This window comes from Mastigoproctus giganteus, chromosome 10, assembly GCF_048544385.1.
Source record: "Mastigoproctus giganteus isolate SK-2022 chromosome 10, ASM4854438v1, whole genome shotgun sequence".
Classification (NCBI taxonomy): domain Eukaryota; kingdom Metazoa; phylum Arthropoda; class Arachnida; order Uropygi; family Thelyphonidae; genus Mastigoproctus; species Mastigoproctus giganteus.
The window spans coordinates 181,009,433-181,031,259 of record NC_143584.1 but is presented as its reverse complement, the minus strand read 5'-3'; the positions used below and the strand labels follow the sequence as shown (position 1 = coordinate 181,031,259).

The 21,827-nt window shown below is 36.2% G+C and overlaps 1 protein-coding gene across 1 annotated transcript in view; it reads left to right on the top strand.

The window, feature by feature from the left end:
- Positions 1–21,827, top strand: part of LOC150079588 (protein Spindly-B-like) — an 84,679-nt gene that overhangs the window by 54,233 nt on the left and 8,619 nt on the right. The window contains exons 6-7 of the mRNA XM_090383132.1: positions 8,377–8,586; positions 14,067–14,308. Of these exons, the coding sequence (XP_090239258.1) occupies positions 8,377–8,586; positions 14,067–14,308 (452 nt within the window). The remainder of the gene's footprint in view (positions 1–8,376; positions 8,587–14,066; positions 14,309–21,827) is intronic.

The window sequence follows — 21,827 nt, the reverse complement described above, 5'->3', positions numbered from 1 at the left end:
TCTTTGATTCTAGAGAAATAAAGCTTTTGAGCGGTGCTTTTTTACTTGTTAAGCATAATTTAGGGCTGGAATTTAATTCACAACAAAAATTATTCCAATATGGTTCTTAAGAAGTGATACATACTCGGAAAAATTTATAAACAATCAAATAAAAACCAGAATAACTTTTCAAAAACTTTAAAAGTCACGAACTGCATGCTTTTTGAAGTTGCCATTTTTAATGTTCTCAAACAAGCACAAGTTCAATAGCACAGAATACACTAGGATTTCCTAATAATTTTTTTTATATAATGACTAGCGAGTCAACAGCGGGGATTCACAAAAAAGAATGGAAATGTTGAAAAATTACATCCAACACAATAGCAAAGATTTCCTCACACAAAAGCTCAAAAATATGAGCATGCCATATGAGGTTTGCCATAATTCTCTGACTGTGTTAGAATGAAACTGTGTTATATTGATGATTTATTTCTAGTAGAGATAAGGACGTAGTAATCCCATTATGTAAGGCTATTGTTAGACCACACTTGGAATACTGTGTTCAGGTATGGAGACCACACCTAAAGAAAGACATTGTGCTTCTTGAAAGAGTCCAGGGATGGGTAACTCACCTGGTGAGATTGGCGAAAGGGCGTCCATATGAGGAAAGACTTCGAATATGTGGGTTGTAGAGCTTGGAAACTAGGCATCTTAGAAGAGACTTGATTGAGGTGTTTAAGACTCTGAGAGGCATAAACAAAATGAATAAGGAAGAAATTTTCACGGTTATAAATGATTCTAAACTAGGGGCCATAATTTCAAGTTACGGGGGGAGTTATTTAGACTAGATCGCAGGAAATTTTATTTTAGCCAGCAACTTATGAATTACTGGAATAAGTTACCTACATGGGTGGTAGAGGCTGACACTTTGGGGAAATTCAAAAGTCAGCTGGATAATACCTATGGGAGGAGGGAAATGCTTAGGTTGTCCATTTCCTTTTCTCTTATTTATTAATTATTATTATTATATATATTTTTAATTTTCTTATTTGTTATTTTATTTATTTTTTTGTTATTTTATTATTATTATTTTATTTTTTTTGGCTGGTGCAGCATAAGCCATAGGTTTCTTTGCACCATGTGCCCTTTGCTAATACTAATATAAGTACTGTGTTGTGTGAGGATTGTTGCAATTTATCAATCATGTAAAGTGAAACCTTGTAGTAAAAGTACAGGTGACCCCCGCTTAACGCTGATAATTCGTTCCGGAAAAACAGAGCGCTAAGTGAATCCACGCTAAGTGAGCTCCGCATTCCCATAAGGTAACATATGTATTTGTAAGTTGCGATAGGTGCCATAGGATATTTCCTAATCAATAATAAACGGTAGTGAAAAGATGCACAAATGTCGGTCAAAATATTTAATATTCAAATATTTGTACATATAAAATATTCTGCATTACATACGTATATAATTATGTGGTAACTATTTACGTATCAAAATTAAACTTACAATTTCAATTAAAATCATGAATTTAATTGATCTAAATTGTTTTAATTTAATTGATGAATTTAATCATGAAAAATGTGATGATTTTGGGTTGAACTTTGGCCATCTTCCAAATAAACTAAAAGGGGTATTAATTTTAAATCCCCCGCAGTTTAATTACCACCCAACAATAAAGTCAACCGATCCTTCGCCGCTTTGAAACCTGGCATGTTTTTTCCTTCTTTCAATATGAAACTTCTTTTTAGGCATTCGTTTCCGCAAAAGTCCTGCTTCATCTATGTTAAAAACTTGTTGAAAAGTATAACACATAACACCCCTCTTCAACAATTTTAACAAGTTATTTTTTGAAAGTTTCGGCTCCTTCTGCACTTGCGGCTTCTCCCTGGATTTTAAATCTATTCAACCAGCCCTTACTAGTTTTACATGGTTCCACATTTTTTTTTTTTTTTTTTTTTTTTAGGTGAGTTTTCTTTCGATCATCATATTAGCTAATCTCTCTCTCTCTCTCTCTCTCTCTCTCTCTCTCTCTCTCTCTCTCTCTAATAATATTTAACTTAACTGAATTCTGCATTGGATATTATCTTCAATAAAATTAGTTAAAGTCTTTTCATTTCAATCCTAATAGCCAGCCTAACCCTAGTTGCTTGCAGTGGAACAGCTATCTTTCCCGCTGCTAAAATTAATTCTTTATTTTTTTTATATAATTGTTCTTACAGTTAAACTTGCAAGTCCTAAATTATAGCACACATCCGCTTGTCTTTGACCGGAATTGATTTTCTTCAAAACGTTAATTTAATTTTCAAATTCAGTCTTTTTCTTACATTTATAGTCTTTGTACTGTGCTCAGACGTTGTTGCTTTTTCATTCTTATCGGCCATTATTAACTCTTCGAAAATGTAACTGTGTTGGTTGCATTAATTACGATACAATGTTCAAGTAAACTGTCCGTTACGCAAGATGTCTAATACTGTACTGAGTGATGACTAGACTTCAGATAAATGCATCTAACGCAAATATTACAAGCAATATACTTGATCATTTTTTAAAATGTTGATCTCGGAACTACGTAACAAGTCACTGTACTGCAATTAAATTAGCGTGCAAGAAAATTTCTCAAGTCGGCGTGGGAAACGTTTTAATGCTGTTTTGGTATTCATTTTCAAGCTATCGACTCCATCAAATGAAACGATTTCGTTAAATATGCCAAAAATGCAATCTGTAAAAGAGCGTTATAGTCATCTGTGACAGCGTTATAGTCAGATACGGGTTATGATATAAGAAACAGTGTTTATAGCGAATCAGCGTAAAGCGAACCGCGTTATAACGGGGGACCTGCTGTACCATATTATACAGGGGTTGCCTCTTTCATCAATCATATTTTCATTACTAGCTGGTGTTATATACATATTCGTAGGAATATCGAATTTAGAATTCATCTTTTCTACAAAGATAATATGTATGTACTTCGATTGCAGTGTTCAGTTTCTACAATGGCACTATTGGCGCTGCTAATAGAAAAAATTTCTATTTTACCTATGCATTATATGTACAGGGTGTCTCAAAAATATTGGTACAAACGTTTAGGGGAGGTAGGTAACATCTAAAGGAATGTGAATCGCATAGGAACCCATAACTGGAAACGTCATGGGAAAGTAGTAGCAGAGGCACAAGAAGCTGAAATGACACAAGACAGTAATTAGTGGCAAATATTTATTTGACATAATATTAACAATGGATTACGAGATGGATGCATTTCATGATGTTACAACAGATGGTCGAAGGTTCCACCACGAGATGTGATGCATGCGTGACACTGACACAGCATGGATTGGCAGACATGGTCGAACACACCTGGAGTTTCTTTGACAGTAGCAGCAGTGCAGACGAGTCTCGCCACGAGATCCATTTCTGTCTCCACAGGCGATTCATACATGATAGATTTGAGGCCTGCCACAGAAAGAAATCAAGGCTCGATAAGGCCAGGCAACGGGTCCACCAGGACCAATCCATCGACACCCTTTTGGGTGTCGCCTGTTCAAATGGTCACGAACGCACCTTCCATAATGGGCAGGTGCCCCGTCATGTTGAAACCAAATGTTGCGTCTCCATTTGCTGGAACATCGTCAAGTAACCCTGGTAGAACTTGTTCAAGAAAGATCCGATATTTTTAGCGGAGTTCATGCGGGATGGTAACAGGTATGGGCCAACTAAGCCGTCACCGACTATACCTGCCCACACATTTATTGCGAAGCGATGTTGTGCCATATGGGGGCGCACACCGTGTGGCCCCCTCTGCTAATCTATACACTAGGTGCATGTCTGCCAGCTCACAGTTCGTAAATCAATGCATGCTCTTCGTGCGGCAACTACTGCTTGAATGAGTAAACCAGAAATTTTCCCTTTTGTGGACTGATGAACAGCGCCATGTACTGACTTACGGTGACGTTTCTGGCTATGGGTTCCTATGCGATTCACATTCCTTTAGATGTTATCTACCTCCCCTAAATGTTTGTACCAATATCTTTGAGACACCCTGTATACAGGGTGTTTCAAAAACTATGGTAAATAATTTAAAGGTGAAAAGTACAAACTAAAATAAGCAAAAAAGTCCCAGTGAACATTGGGCTGCAAATGAACCATTTTGGAGGTAATGCACATTTTCTGTTAAGATCTGTCACTGACTGTGGGACCACTCTGGGAGGGTAGTCTGTATTGCTGAGATCTTGTACATGCTGGATATGGTAGGGGTACAGTAATTGGTGATGTAAAATTTGACACACACACTGTTATGACTCAGTACACACTCATGTAGAGCAACCCTCCTTGTTGAAATTCTTGGATTTTGTTCTATTCTTTCTAACACCCTTTCCTCAACATTCAGTGTTATGCTTTTGGGCCTACCTGCTCGTACTCCATGTGCAAAGCGCCCATGTTCTCTAAGGCATTGATGTACCCTGATGAATGTGTGCCTGTTGGGTCGCCTTTGGTGGGGAAATGCTTCTTGGTACAAACATGCAGCCTCGAGTGCACTGCCGTTGGCTCTACCATACATAAAGTGCATGTCTGCATACTCTTCGTTGCTGTAACTTCTTTCCATGTTGACCATCCTTTGACAAGTACTAGTATGCCTGCTACGTCTCAGAGCATTGAGAAAGGGGAAAGGGAGAGAATGAGCATAACCTAACATAAACAAGTGAGTGGTGGATCCCAACTAGAAATGTGCAATATCTCAAAAACAATTCGCTTAAGGATTCACCCATGTTTACTAGGCTTTTTTTGCATATTGTAGTCTGTACAGTTTACCTTTAAATTATTGACTATCACTTTTGAAACTCTCTCTCTCTCTCTCTCTCTCTCTCTCTCTCTCTCTCTCTCTCTCTCTCTCTCTCTCTCTCTCTCTCTCTCTCTCTCTCTCTCTCTCTCTGTGTGTGTGTGTGTGTGTGTGTGTGTGTGTGTGTGTGTGTGGTGTGTGGTGTGTGTGTGTGAGAGAGTGTGTGTGTAATATGGAAAGAAAGTTAATAAATTGTGACAAGCTGTAACTAATACTTATGGGCCAATGCAGTTGCTAGAGCAATTATGCATTACGACCATAATGTGTATATAATATTGAAGATAATAATATAGAAGGTAATTCAAGCAGACAATGCCAAGATGGATTTAAAGAAATGCAAGGGATATATATATATATAAAACTTATTGTTGTCTACCCACAATCTAGATGACTTCAACTGGGGCCAACCACCCAGACTGAAGGCAAAAAACGACAAGGAGTTCTCTGTTTCTGTAATGATCAATATCTTCTAAGATATATAAAATATAAACAATCCAGTGATTAAGTAATTTGAATCTAAACCAATTAAAGGTAGTTAAAATTTTTTGAATCAAAAGGAAGATATTATAAATGTAAGCATATATTGAACATCGTTGACCTGACAGAGAACGTAATTTAATAATTAAAATAAGAATAAATGTAAAGTATAAAGCATATCTACCATATCCAGGACATAATGTAACAACTAGTCCTTATGAAATAATAATCCCTCTAGTGAGTATATATGTGGTGACCCCTATGTGATGGATATGGTAAAAATAAATAAATAAATAATTAATTAAAGTTAAGTTAATGCAAAGAGAAACATGCAGATAGTAAGAATAAAAACTGATAGAGTAGGAATAATGAAACCTGAACTCCATAAAGGCAAAAATATAGTAGTATAAATAAGAAATAGTTTCTCCTACATCCTTGGCTTACCCTAATAATTTTGGGGAAATAAGAACAAAGAGTGTAGGACAGCTTAAAGACAATACAAGATATAAGTTGTAGCTCAGGTATGCCTGGGATCGCAAACCCATTCCTATAGTGGGACCCTGAGCTGAATTTGCATATCACCTTAGCGTGAACTTAAGTATATACAGTGTGATTATAAAATAAGATAAAATAACATAAAATAAAATAAATGATACACTATAATTTGCAGGCTGGTGGGTACAAGTTTTCTAAGCCGTATGACACCAAGAAAGCAAAGTGTATCCTATGTACATAATATACATGGCTCTAAATCCGTAATTATGGTAATTATATTGAAGCAATGGGTTCAGAAAATAAATTTTTGAAATTAATTATATCGATTGGCTTCCTGAAGTGGTATTTCAGGTAAGCGATAGGGAAATTATTATTTATCAACTTATTGTACAATGCTATCATGTTTGCTGAACAGGTTGTTTTTATTGCAAATAGAAGCAATCCTCAAGCATTGGGATAAAATGATATTAGCATGCACTGATTTCGATATATTAGATCTCCAGTTTGTAAGGCCGACTACATTGAAATTAAATGCGTCTCTTTTATTATATATGTTTACATCTATATCATTATGGAATATTTCTATACGAAGATCCAGGTAATTTGCAATAGTATCAGAACTGTTAGTTTTTTACAATACAAGTTCTTCTGGTTATAATTTGCTGTAATCCTGAACGAAATGCAGTTCTTAAAAATACATAAATTTATTAGAGTATCCCAGTAGGTTAAATCAAACTTTATAGCATTTTTATGTTCCAAATATAGTTTTTGGAGAACATCTTTTAAATTGTCGAGATTGATACTAGTGAATAAACGGTTAAAGTCAAATGTTTGTATTTGCTGAATATTATTTTTTATTGCATTTATAATTGGTAAGTTGTTATTTATTATAATAGTTTTAAGTAACTTTTCTAATGTTTTACCTGGAATTTTAGCATAACATGATGTTATATTCAGCCTATAATTCTCTTAATTCATCATAACTTATAGGATATTCACATTCTTTCTCCTTTTACAAACCTACATTACTTCTTTTTTCTGCTATCCTTGCCCTTCTAGTACTTGACCCTTGTGCATTTTTCACTTCCATCTATGCAAACTTTATCAGACCTTTCAATTCTTACATACTTATATATATACTGTGTGTGTATATATATATATATATATACTGTGTGTATATATGAATTAAGCTATGTGTGTAAGCATAAATTTATTTTTATTTTGCTAATCTGTGGATAATATTCTTCCAATTTTCATGTATCATTTAATTTTGTTATTTCAGTTTTGACTGGCTAAAGCTAGTCAGCCAGGGGGAAAAAAAAGTATAAATTTGGCTTTATATCTTAATTTTTATAGCCTGTTGATAACAGCTCTCCGATTTTCACTTATTAGAATTGCTGTTTAATAGAATCAAAATTAAATTCGCAAACATGATCACAATAACTGGCACTTGATGTAATTATTTTATAGTACCAGCATAAAATAAATACTGCTCGAATTATTGACATTTGGATTTTTGACGCTCTACTGTATATATACACGTATATAAGGTGTTTCAATTAAAATGCACTGGGGTCTGCCTTGCTTATTTGTAGGCTTAGGCTATTTGTCATATGGATATTTCTGTGATATTTTGGATGAAATTAAAATTATACTAAGTATTACCACATGAATTTATAATTTCTAAGTTAAAATTTTGCCTAATCAAGTGCTTTTTTTTTTTAAAGAAAAGCAGTTGTTGAATTTGAAGTTGTTCTCCATCCTCAGTTTAGTCTGAAAGTGTCATCTCTATATTTCTAAAATGAACATAAACCAATGTTTATTTGAAGGAAAAGAACAAAACAAACAATTATTGTGTTGATGTTCACTCCCTTCAGTACGTACATTTAGCTGTAAATGACTGGTTGTGAATGTTGTTTGTTTTCTTTCTTTCCTTTTTTTAAAATTTGTTTTTATTCAGTGGGTATACAGATGACCCTAACAGTCTAATTATCTGTACTTTTGGACTATCATCATCATCATCCCCATCTGTTATACTCATGATTGTTCAGGTCACTATGGTAGTACAAATCAGTCTTTGACTATCAGCCTTCCATTCACTATATTCTTCCATGCTTTCCTATTTCTTGTTATAATTTTAAGTCTGGCAATCAGACTGGAGTTCAGACTCACTGTCCACTCTTCACCTTCCCATGGTGTTAGTAGGAAGTCAGCTAAATAGTTGCCAAATGAATGAGGATTGCCAATTTGGGACTAAGCTGGATAAGTAACAGGTTAAAGCCTTATTACCATGGTAGAACAAAGCAATCAAGACTTCTGAACTATCGGACTTATGTTCATTATTTTCTGTGAACTGCTTAGGCCTAACCAAGACAAGATAAAGTAAGTGCACTTTATTTTAATGCCCGATGGACACCATAATAAGTTTTACTTAGTATTTTCCCATTCAGAAATCATTGCATTAATATTTTATAGGTAATGTAGTAGAGTTAATATTCATTTAAATAGAACAAAAACGTTCACATCTTTTGAAGTATAACTACATATAAAAAAATGTTTATCACCATTTTAATATTTCATCTTAGAAGTCAAGGAAAGAAGCTGATGAACTATATTTGGAAATTGAGATGTTGAAGTTACAACAAACAGATATAAATCAGCGAGGAAATTCTGTGTTTTCTGAAGTAGAAGACAGGCGTCAAAATGTGGAAAAGCAATTACTTTCATTGAAAATAGAATACAAGGCCTTAGAGAAGCAGCATAGCATTACTGTACAGGAGCTTCAAAGAATGAAGGTAAATGTCTGATTAACTATCTAAATAATGTACATTGTATATAATTTTAGCCAGGATTTATTTTTGTCATATCCAAAAAGAACCAAATTTTTGTTCCATTTTAAAAGTTTATATAATAAATTAAAGAATCAAGGTTTCTGTGTTATGAATACACCAATGTCACAAATGTTTATTCTCTAAATACTCATTTTGTACAAAGTACACTACTTCAAGAGATTAATAAGAATTCCTTAATATGAAGTATGTATGCCCCATTCATCTTTCCTTCATTATGTAGTTAGCTTAACTGAATTTCTGTCTGTAAAAACGTTACCTCTACATTCTTTTCTTAAAAATCAAACTTAACACAAGGTGTGATCAAAACATTTGGGGACTGACTTTTTATCTTGAAATTGTGGGGGTTGTAGCAAGTTGCAACATCTTTGGTAACTCTTCTAGATATAGTAATGCATGAATCACCTGCTATCTGCATTCAGCCTGAAATATATACACATTTTAAAATGAGTGATTTTACTGAGCAGCAAATTTGCTAATTTTGTTTAAAATTAGAGGAAAGAAACCCGTGAAATTTTAAAAACAACTTTCAGGGAAGATGACATATGTCATTTGAAGACTTTTCAGTGGCTCATAAAGTTTAAAGATGGCTGCTTGTCCATTAAAGATGATCCTCACTATGGCCATCCTTCAATCAAAACCCAATGATTCAATTGTTCTGTGATCTGATCTGATTAGAAGTGATTGATATTTAACTACTGCAAAGTTGCTAGAGAAATCAGTATTTCTAATGGGACATAGCAGCCAATTTTAACACAAGATTTGGGAATGTTTCAGCTTTGCATCCTTGCCAATCACAGAGAGCAGCAAGTCATCAGTGTGCTGCTACTGATTCACACTTTGTTTCTTTCACTGTTATTGGTGGAGAATCACAAGGGTGTGGCTATGACCCAGAAACAATGGATCAGTTCTCAGTGGAAGACTCAATATTTTCCCAGGCCCAGAAAAGCAAAAGCAAAATCTTGATTAAATGTGAAGATTGTGCTTATCATATTTTTTTTACTGGCAGGCCACTGCTGTCTCCTGCAAGTCAAATTTTTCCTGCATCATCAAAAAAACAGTGAGCCTCTACTGTGATTGCACAATGCTTTTCAGAGGAAGCAGCCATCAAAGTGGGCATTGCCAGATTATTTCAATTCCTGTGGTTTCCCCACCCTATGCTTAAAACCACCTCGAAAAGTCGCACATTTGCAGTGACCAAGGAAATTATTTAGAATGCAACACAGGAATTAGCAATTCTAAAATACGTAAATGGCAAAGATTATTTTGAAAAGTTATGTATAATTATCTGTAAATATTGTGTTTCAATAATAATTCAGCTTGAAACTTTTTATCACACCTTGCAGAAAGGATGGAAGAAGGAACTATCTTTGCCAATATCTTTGATATTGGTAGTATCATATTATCCTTAACAGTGATTCAGCCTGCCACATGCAAATTGGCACACAAATCTACACTTGTACCAATATAATAAACAGCAAATCATGTGGAATGGCCCTTGTGGGTAGCACAGTTGGTATAATCAGTTTGGATTTTGCTAATGACACAAGGAAATTTGATGGATCTTATTTACAACATGGCTGAGTCAGTTGGTCTCTGATGAGGGTAGCATGATTTTTCCTCCTGGAAATTAGAGGCGCCACCGTAGCCAGGTGGGAAGGAGCAGCAGTGCATAGCACACGCTTCTTGATTAGATGCGGAAAGGTCAGGGAATGACCACTGCATATCCTGGAGCAATATGGCCTTAGTTGCTAATGCTCCTAAAAACCAAATAACAAACAACAACAAACATAACAAACCTAAAAATTAGCATTAGTTGAGGCATATGATGCAAGAAAGCAAGCATATACAGCATCAGCCAAAAAAAAAAAAAAAATTCCCATTTCACCCATCCAATCACTCCAAAATATGGCCCAAGTTGCTGATGTGCCTAAAACCCTACAACAACAATGATCATCATGTAGAAGATGTAGAATGCCATTACATTAGTGAATTTTAGCCTTTATTATTGCACCACACATTCTGAATGACAAAAATAAAAAGACAAATGATGCAGAATGTATGATTTTATTCTTGTTAAAGAACAGTAGTATTCAGATCACTTATTTTAGTTTTAAAATGCAGAAAATTATGAATTATGATTAGAATGTTATGAATGAAAATTTAGGATATCCCCTAGATTTGGGGGGGGGGAGGAGTGATAACCTGTTAATATCCTCCTTTACTATTTTTCATAAAAAGGTAAGAAACATTGTATTTTGTATATGTTTTAACATATACTGAGTGAATACTGAATTATAATCACCTACCTAATACCATGATGTGCCAGCGCTATTTGCCTAGGCATCATCTTGGAAGATCCTGTTTCTGTCTGGGGAAAAAATGCAGAATGGCAGGGTGCATATTGTCTCCAAAAAGCTGCTGGTAGACCTCACCAGTGAAACATTGGCCCATACACACGAGGGAACCTACTTCTTGCAAGCGAAACATGCCACATATTAAGCAACCACCACCATCTGCCTGGATAGTGGGCACTGTGCATGATGGGTCCATGGACTCATGTTACTTGTGCCACACATGAAGGCATCTGTTGACATGTTGCACCAGTTATTTGAACTTATCTGACCAGCACACTCATTTCCAATGCCCAACCAGCATGTTTCTGATACCACAGCATTTGCTGTTGACAATGATCAGCAGTGAGGAGAGGGGGTGCCTCTTGGATCGTCTACTGTGGAACCCTATACAGGTGTGTGTGCAGCATGTCATTTGGGATATTGTTCTTGAATTCCCCATATTGTATTGCAATGTCAACTGTTGCACAGTGACCTGCCATTGAGCCCATACAACGTGCTGTACCCTTCATTCACTACAGACATCCACCTTGCGTAATCCTTTACAGTTCTGCCAGTGGGAGGTGGTTTGACCCATTGGACCCATTCTTTGACATCTTAACCACAGTAGGCCATCAGCAACAAACAAGACATGCTATTTCTGATTCTGATATGGAAGCACCCAATGCATGAGTTCCCATAATCACGCCCTTTTGATTGAAACCTCATGATATCTTTACTATGTCCCATGGTAAAAAGGCTACTCTTGCAGACCATCTGCAATGCTCAGAAAACTTCATATCTGCCTGCACAATTACCCCCAGGTCCTTTTCATTCTCTACCACTGTCAGTGTAGTACCACACAGTTGATACGTTATTCTGGGGTTACTGCTTCCCATATGTAGTACTTTACATTTGTCAATGTTAAACTTCATTTGCCACCTCTCAGCCCATCTGCTCAACTTTTCTAGTTGCAGCAGTGTACTGTCATTAGTGTCATTAACAACCCTGCCAACTTTTGTATCATCTGCAAACTTGGACATTAAGCCTGATATACCATCATCAGTATCATTTATAAATATAGAAAACAACAATGGACCCAACACTGAACCCAGAGGGACTCCACTAATAACATTAGTCCACAAAAAAGCAGTGTCCATTGATACCACTCTCTGTCTTCTCCCACTCAACCATCCCTTTATCCATAGCAGCAATTTGCCTCCGATGCCACACTGCTCCAATTTGTGCAGCAGTCTTCCATGTGCAACAGTATCGAAAGCCTTTCTAAGATCCAAATATATAATATCAAAATTATTCCCTGCATCCAGGTCTTTTGTGACTGCCATCATAGTATCCAATCAAATTGGTCAGGCAAGACTTCCCCTTAACAAACCCATGCTGTGTCCGAGCTATAACTGAAGTCTTGTCTAGTTGATCCTGCAGTGCTTCTTTAACCAGTGCCTCCATTAATTTCCCTGGAACAAAAGTTAACCTAACAGGTCTACAATTCCTTGTGTTGCCCTTTGATTATCCTTTGTGAATTGGGGTCACATTTGCACATCTCCAGTCCATGGGTGCCTCCCTTGAGTCCAAGGGGAGGTACTGTTATTGCTGAATGTCCATTAAATCAAAAGCTGCTCTTTCTAGACCATTTGTACCCACATAATTGAAAAGTTAGAAACTTATTTTGTATATGTATGTATTAGAAACAGTGAAATAAAGTTAAGCAATGAAAACAAGCTTTTATTTACCTTGAATTTATTGGTTGGTACATAGCAGGAGATAAATTGAAAAACCATTGGAACTAAGAAGCTAAAATTCCAACCATTAAGTTGGAACCAAGCTGAAGTTGAGATACTAGTGCATTTCCAGATTAAAAGCTTAGCTTTGCTCTTTATAATATATGACACGTTTCCCCCCCCTCCCATGTTCCTCACTGGTAAGGGAAATACACACTAGCCTAATTTTTCTAACAGCTTTAATTTCTAAGCAACGCTCAGATACACATATTTTCTCTTTTCACCAGTTTTCTTGGTACATAATAAGGAAGGTTGTAATAAGAGAATGGTGCAGATGAGCACTAAATATAATTGCTAGCTTATATATAAACAGACTGGGCTGCTTGATATCACCTATCATGACTCAGGAGTTCCAGTTTCCCCAATCTCATGAGTACAAATAATCAAAGGTAAATTAGACCAGAGCTCACTCAGATTACTGAAAACTTAGGTTATAATGATTGATAAAATTGAGTAATTTGTAATTTTATTTATTAAAAATAAGCCATTAAAACTAATGAAAGAAATGGCAATAAAATTATGCAATTAATAAAAAAACATGCAAAACAAAACACAAAAATACATAGTTTACTTGCACTTTAGAAAGTTATGTAATTAAAGTGTTACAAAAAGTCTTAACCAGTTGATGCATTTTTTAATGAAAACACTTAATTACATGTTTTTATTTTGATGCCTATGCAAATCCATGAAGTTATCACAGTATATAGGTCTAACTTCCTTTTTTTATAGCCTCAGATTAATGACACTTATTATCAAGACCAATGCACTCTTGTAGTATTATACAAGTTTTGATACTTGGGAGTAGTTTCAAAAGTTTTTTTTTTGTGTTGAATTAATTGTAAAGTGTGTTTATCATTGTTAACTTGATCTCTTCAGCACTCTAAATCATTTATTGACTATCTCCTTAATTTGAGAAATGAAATTTGAAGAGTGAAATTTGGCAGTGACAGATAAGTAGAGTATGACAGATTTGGTAATACAGTCAACTGTGTGTTTTTTGAGTACCTCACTGTGTTGATTTGGGGTGCACTGTATTGTCATAAAGCAGCATCTAGTTTTTGTTGGCTAAACATGTACCAGAGATTATTATGGAACTACTTGGATTCCACGAATGGTTTTTGCCATTCCTTGCTTGCATTGATTAGCAATAAATTCATCTCTGGAACTTTTTTGAGCCTACCTTATAAAAGTGCATTTACTCATACAGTTTGCCATAAAAATTTTATATGTAACTTAATGCAGAAATTTGGAGTTATTCAGTGTTATGTGAAGAAGTTTGTATCACTTATTTCAGTGCCAGATTGCAATTCTCCTTGGTATGAAATCCCAAAAAGCTGACCATAACCACATGGAAGAACTAGAACAGTCTCTACAGCAGTCTAGAGCTGAAGTTCGAAACTTAACTTTACAACTTAATCAAGCACTAAAAGATATTGACAGAATGAAGGAAGAAAGTTTAAATGCATCATCAAAAAGTCCAGCACCTCCCAGTGAAGACACCTACCAATACTTGAGGATTATGTGGCAAGAATCTCAGTTAAGAAATATTTTACTTTTTTTCTTAAACTCTGGTAAATTAATTATTGTGATTTAATCTCAGTTAAGAAATATTTTACTTTTTTTCTTAAACTCTGGTAAATTAATTATTGTGATTTATCAAATTTTATTTAAAATACCATTGTAAACACAATTATGATTTTTAGAGTAATTACTGTTTTTCAACAGTACAGCACAGACACTGAAAAAGCTTTCATACTCTTATTATTCACACAAGACTACCTTTTTTTTTTTTTTTTTTTTTTTTTTTTTCAGTTACACAAAGCTGACTTTTGCATTTTTCAATTTCATTAAAGGATACAGAAGCCACAAGTACTACATTTAACTCTAGCATTTTTAGGAAATTAAGATCATTGCTGTAGATATTTTAGTATCTGATATATGGGGATATTTTAATTATACAGAAATGTGATTATCAAGGAAGTGGGTATAGCAGTTATTTTTGTACTTATATAAGGAACAAAGTGTTCAGTTAGTACAACTTTGGCAGGTGCATTTTTTGTAAGGAAAGAATAACAGAATTTGTTCTTTGTTTATATTGTATAAAATCAGCTTAATTCATGCAGGTTACAAAATTAAAGTTTCATATACTTCATTTTAAAGGGGATATAGTACTAATTTAACTCTTTATATTAATGATGTTTTATTTGTTATGTTTTTGTAAATCCAAATCAAATAGAAAATTGGAATAAGAGATCACAGAAGAATAATTTGTCTGTTATGAGACCTTCCTCAACATATACAGAACAAATCATTTATTAAGTAAAAAAGAGTGATGTTGCATTAAGGGACAAAAAATAGACACTAATTTTGGCCAATTGATAAACAATAATTTCTAATGAACTCTAGCATAATTATAATTAAACTAGAGCAAAGGTGCACTTCATATATAAATAAATGTTCTGTTTATACTTCAGTACAACTACTAGGTCACAGGAGTTTACGGTGCCTCTGTAGCCAGGTGGGCAGGAGCAGCAGCAGTGCGTAGCACACACGCTTCTTGATTAGACCGGGGTTTGAGCCCGTGCCCACCAAATACGAGGATGAGGAAAGGTCAGGGAATGACCACTGCATATCCCCAGAGCAATATGGTCTTAGTTGCTAATGCTCCTAAAAAAAAAACAAATAAGAAACAGAGGAGTTTACAATGAATATAATTGTAAACCATATTTAATAGTCACATGGGCTTGAACCATGGTTCACTTAAATGCATTTTCGAGCCCGTCACCACCAAATACGGAGGATGCGGAAAGGTCAGGGAATGACAACCGCATATCCCGGAGCAATATGGCCTTAGTTGCTAATGCTCCTAAAAAAAAAAAAAAACCAAAAAACTTAAATGCATTGTGCTATGGCACCCTTGCATTGACCACTCTACTACTCATGTTAGCCTTGATTGTTGTTTGGCAAATAAGCTTGGATTTTTGGGTATTAAATATTCCTGCGAGTGCCTATGACCTTTTATTTGATGTTTCACTTGTATTGGTAAGTTTCAGGTTTTTTTTCTGGTTAAGGGTTTAAGAAAAATGACTTTTTTTTTTTTTTTTTTTTTATTGCACAGGGAGATCACAGCCTCTGGGTTTAATAATGTGTTATAATTTTTCCATTTGCACATTTGCCAGCCACATAGTTTCCACAAAAATCACATTAGATTTTGCTATCGTATTTTACATCTTTTTAAGATGTGCATTGACCTGGAAACGAGAAAAATGTTTCCAGGTTGTCCTTTGCATGACATCATTATGCATTTAGCATTAGTGGTGGCAAATGATGCGAGAAAGCAAGTTTATAAAGCATCAGCAAACAAAAAAAAACCCTTCCCACATTACCTATGGGGGAAACTACTGGTTGACAGTTGAGGTGAACACCAGTTGGCATGTGAGAAAACAGCTGGCTCACGTTTCTTCGATTAATGGCAGACTGCAACTGGGGTGCACAGAAAAATGTTTCTGAGTGCATGATCCAGTGGACACTTACAGATGGGCCTACAGAGCTGGTGACCTGTTCATATGTCCAACATATGGTGTGCTGAGTTATTGCCAGATGTTTCTTGGTAATTACTGTTTGTGCCAGGTTGCATATAGTTGGCTGTAGAAGTGACTGCTGTTTATGTTTGGATTAAAGGATAAACTACGGATCAGCATGTGCGATAAGTTGATTTACAAAGTTAAGTCAAGGTTGGTTGATTTTCTTCTGTTTCTAGAATATATGAGTTATTTGGTGTTATGTTCACTTATATTTCCTATTATAGTTAATGGAAGGAAGAACTCATAGTAAAAAGGCTGGTAAAGGAGGGGTGAAGGAAGAGGAGATTGGAGCTTCCCCCCCTTCCTTCTAGAGTTCCCAGATTGTACAATACTGATTCTGTAAAGAAGGCTTCTGAGAAATTGTCTAAAGGTAAAAATATTAAAGCAAGTAGCATTGTTAGTACTGTTAGTGTAAATACTAATCCTGGGACTTCTGACAATGTTGATTATCATATTCAGGTAGGTGATGTGGAAAACATAGTTAATGTTGGCTGCACAATTGAACAGGGGGTGCAGTTTGAGGAAGAGGATATTGTAACAGATTTGACAAATGTTTTGTCAAATGTTAAGAACTGATTTTCTTGATATTCAGCCTGAGAATATTTGTTTGTTGTTTGTTATTTGGTTTTTAGGAGCATTAGCAACTAAGGCCATATTGCTCCGGGATATGCGGTGGTCATTCCCTGACCTTTCCGTATTTGGTGGTGACGGGCTCGAACCCTGGTCTAATCAAGAAGCGTGTGCTACGCACTGCTGCTCCTTCCCACCTGGCTACGGAGGTGCCTCCTGAGGATATGGTTTCTGATATAGTATTTATTTGGAATCAGGGAGAAGTATAGGCACAAATGTGCATGAGAGTGAGATAATTGTTGCTAGCATATAGGAGCAAAGGCTGAGATACCCTGACGTGTCTACTATTTTTGAGCTTGTAACAGAGTTGAAGAAAAAAGTCATTGACTACATGACTAGAGTGAAAATAAAGTGACTAAAGCTGCAACCAATTTCTTACTTGATATATGGATTGACATGGAGACTATATTTACAGCATTAGTCATTGACAATGAGCATCTTAAAACAAGGAGATGGAGGTATATGCCAGTTTATTTGATGACATTGTAAGGGGGCAGCCTTTCTTAACTAATGTTGCAGAACAAAAGGAGACATGCGGCAAGGTTAGGGCTGGATTCAGTCAGCCCCAACCAGGTGAACAGGTAATAATAAATGATATTTCTATGGTTGATAATAACAGAAAGCTGAGCAAAGTGGCAAGATTAAATAATAAGCCACTGTCAGAATAGTAGACCCAGGCCCACCATAAAGGCCTGTTTTTCAGAAGTTCTTCACAAATTCAGTTTATCACGTAGAGATAGACATAATAATGTTCATATGCCCATACTGACTGACCTCTATTGACACTTCTGCCTGCTGCAGCATGGGAGTATTGTTCTTGGATATTGAATGATTGGAAAAGAGTCACCTAGTCTGATGAATCAAAGCTCCAGCTCTATGATGATGGATGGGTGCATATTTGACAGTGTGTAGGTGAACAGCTGTAACCAGACTGCACAGTTGGATAAAATCAGGTCACCGGCAGTGGTGTCATGGTTTAGGGAATATTTTCATGGACATCATTTGGTCCCTTCGTCCTCATTGAACACACCCTCATCATCATCAGCTCCTACCTCAGCATTGTTTCAGACCACATTTTGTCCTACATGGTGACCACATATCCCAATGGTACTAGACCTTCGGCAAGACAATACCCTGTGTTGAAACTGAGGATTATAATTGTTTGAGAATCATGTCCATGATTCTCAAATAATGGTTTGAGGATCATGTTGAAGCATTTTGACATCAATCCCATCAAATACTTGTGGGATGTAGTAGAATACATCATTTGCTGATCCACGCCACTGCCTTGTTCCATTGCCAAACTGGCATAATCCTTCTGTCCAGCTGGTCCAGGATACCTGTGGACATCTGCGGCCTCATGGAGTTGATGCTACACCAGATAAAAGCAGTTATCATGATAAAAGGCAGCCCAACATGCTATAAGGGAGACAGTCATAATGTTTTGGCTCATGGGTGTATATATGTATCAGAGTTTTATCCTCAATTTCACAACAATGTGAAAAGGATTAAGGTCGCCATGTGCAATGTGGGAGAATGACATAACCTCTACTACAAAATGTATATGATACTTGTACCTGATGGGTATTTACTCCTGTTGTTGAGACTGACATAAGAGTTAGAGGACAGATCATGTGAATACCTAGGAATCAAAAAGAAAAAGGAGAAATGGTAATATAGTTTGTTGTACAGGGTGGATACTGTAGGGAAATAAAATTAATGTGTAAATTAAGTTTTATTTCTCTGTGGTGTCTAACTTTTGCCAAACTCTATATACAGAGCGTTCAAAAAGTCTAGAGCCAATGGTAAAAATAAGTTTTTCTTTACAGGTGAAAAATGGCATTACACTGGATGAAAGGGTGGATAGTCCTACTTAGTGGTTGTCAGGGATGGACCCAAAAGGAAGTGGCAGATGTGTTTGACTCTAGACATCCTGAAAGGAATCCAATAACACACAGTGCAGTTGGGAAACTGATGAAGAAATTTAAAGAGACTGGGGAGAATTACCAAGGCTTGTGTTGCTGTCGGTCCCAATATGCTGAGAAGAATCCAAACAAACATGGTACACTGGCTGAGAAAATGCATGGAGAGTCAGGGTGGACACGTTGAACACATTGTAAATAGGTGCCTTCGTAGCCAGGTGGGAAGGAGCAGCAGTGCGTAGCACACGCTTCTTGATTAGACTGGGGTTTGATCCCGTCACCACCAAATACGGAAGATGCGGAAAGGTCAAGGGAATGACCATCGCATATTCCTGGAGCAATATGGCCTTAGTTGCTAATGCTCCTAAAAACCAAATAACAAACAAACATTGTAAATAAGAGTGAGCGTGTGTAGTGTAAATCCCATTGGTTTCAGACTTTTTGGACACCCTCTAGATTTACTCTGATATGGGAACATGGGTGCCAAGTTACTGTGTTCTGTAATCTATAGTGCCAGGGGTAAATTTTTGAAATCAGAGATTTTACATGTGTAGAAACTGTTTGAATTAATTTGCTGGTGCACACACTGTGTTGTTAGGCGCCTCCGTAGCCAGGTGGGAAGGAGCAGCAGTGCGTAGCGCACGCTTCTTGATTAGACCGGGGTTTGAGCCCGTCACCACCAAATACGGAGGATGCGGAAAGGTCAAGGAATGACCACCGCATATCCCGGAGCAATATGGCCTTAGTTGCTAATGCTCCTAAAAAAAAAAAACCAAATAACCAAATAACCACACACTGTGTTAGTGGGGATTTTTGAAATGAATTTAATTTACACATGTAACCCTTGTGTAACACTGTAGTTAGGTTCCTAAAAATCTCACGTAGTGCGAAAACGTGTTATACAGGACTAAGAACCAGTACAAAGGGGGGGGGTTACATTCCAAAAGCTAACAAAAATACACCATTTTTTAAAATAACTATCAGAAACTTAATTTTTATTAAAAATTAAAACTTTTATTAAATAAAAAATTTAATAAAAGTTTTTAATTTTTATTAAAAATTAAAAACTTTTATTAAAAGCTCCCCTTTGAACTTTGTGCTTCTTTCAGTTGAAGGATTTGTATTCAAAAAATAAGATTCTAATTGCTCGGCTAAGTTTATGCTTTCCCATATACTTTTTATTTAGGGTGACCATATACTTTTGGAGCAAAACTGATAGTCATGTGTTCCAAAGAAGAAAATCTGGGACAATGCGACTGTTTAAAAGTAGGAAATCCAGGACAACGTTAGTGTTTGCCTCTTTTTAATAAGCTGCACATAACTGTTCATTAAAGTGCATATTCGTTAACATGGCTGAAAATAAAAATTATTATACAGCAGGCCCCCGTTATAACATGGTTCGCTCTACGCTGATTCGCTATAATGCTGTTCTTATATTATAACCCGTATCTCGCTATAACGCTCTTTTACAGATTGCATTTTTGGCATATTTAATGAAATCGTTTCATTTGATGGAGTCGATAAGCTTGAAAATGAATAGCAAAACAGCATTAAAATGTTTCCCATGCCGACTTGAGAAATTTTCTTGCACGCTAATTTAACTGCAGTACATTGACTTGTTACGTAGTTCCAAGATTAACATTTTAAAAAATGATCAAGTATATTGCTTGTAATATTTGCGTTATATGCATTTATCTGAAGTCTAGTCATCACTCAGTACAGTATTAGACATCGTGTGTAATGGACAGTTTACTTGAACATTGTATCATAATTAATGCAACCAACGCAGTTACATTTTCGAAGAGTTAATAATGGCCGATAAGAATGAAAAAGCAACAACGTCTGAGCACAGTACAAAGACTATAAATGTAAGAAAAAGACTGAATTTGAAAATTAAATTAGACATTTTGAAGCGAATCAAGCGGATGTGTGCCATAATTTAGGACTTGCAAGTTTAACTGTAAGAACAATTATAAAAAAAAAAATAAAGAATTAATTTTAGCAGCGGGAAAGATAGCTGTTCCACTGCAAGCAACTAGGGTTAGGCTGGCTATTAGGATTGAAATGGGGCGCCTCCGTAGCCAGGTGGGAAGGAGCAGCAGTGCGTAGCACACTCTTCTTGATTAGACCGGGGTTCGAGCCTGTCACCACCAAATACGGAGGATGCGGAACGGTCAGGGAATGACTACTGCATATTCCGGAGAAATATGGCCTTAGTTGCTAATGCTTCTAAAAACCAAATAACAATAACAGGATTGAAATTGAAAGACTTTAACTAATTTTATTGAAGATAATATTCAATGCAGAATTCAGTTAAGTTAAATATTATTAGAGAGAGAGAGAGAGATTAGCCAATATGATGATCTGAAGAAAACTCACCTAAAAAAAAAAAAAAATGTGGAACCATTTAAAACTAGTAAGGGCTGGTTGAATAGATTTAAAATTCAGGGAGAAGCCACAAGTGCAGAAGGAGCCGAAATTTTCAAAAAAGAACTTGTTAAAATTATTGAAGAGAGGTATTATGTGTTATACTTCTCAACAAGTTTTTAACATAAGGTATAAGGTATAAGGTATGTTAGTGTCTAACGGCTCCTGGGATTTCTCCCATCTCCGCGGGTGTACATTGTATCGGGGCCAGAGATTTGAAGTGTGTGGGGGTCATGTGCTGTGTATTGTGTTGTGCCCTTTGTTCCTCCGGTCTATTAGCCGCCGAGCCCCTAGTGGGACCCGACGTTACCACACCATGCCACGGGGAGGCCGACCGGGTGTACCACTGTAGCTAGAGTACTCTGGCGGGTCCTGCCACCTACTTTCCTGGGATTTCAGTGGCTAGGACCAGATTTAAGAATGAGATGATCGCTGTTTCTTGAGCAACGGTTGTAATTTTAACAGAGCGTAGGGTTGTTCGCTGATAACTTG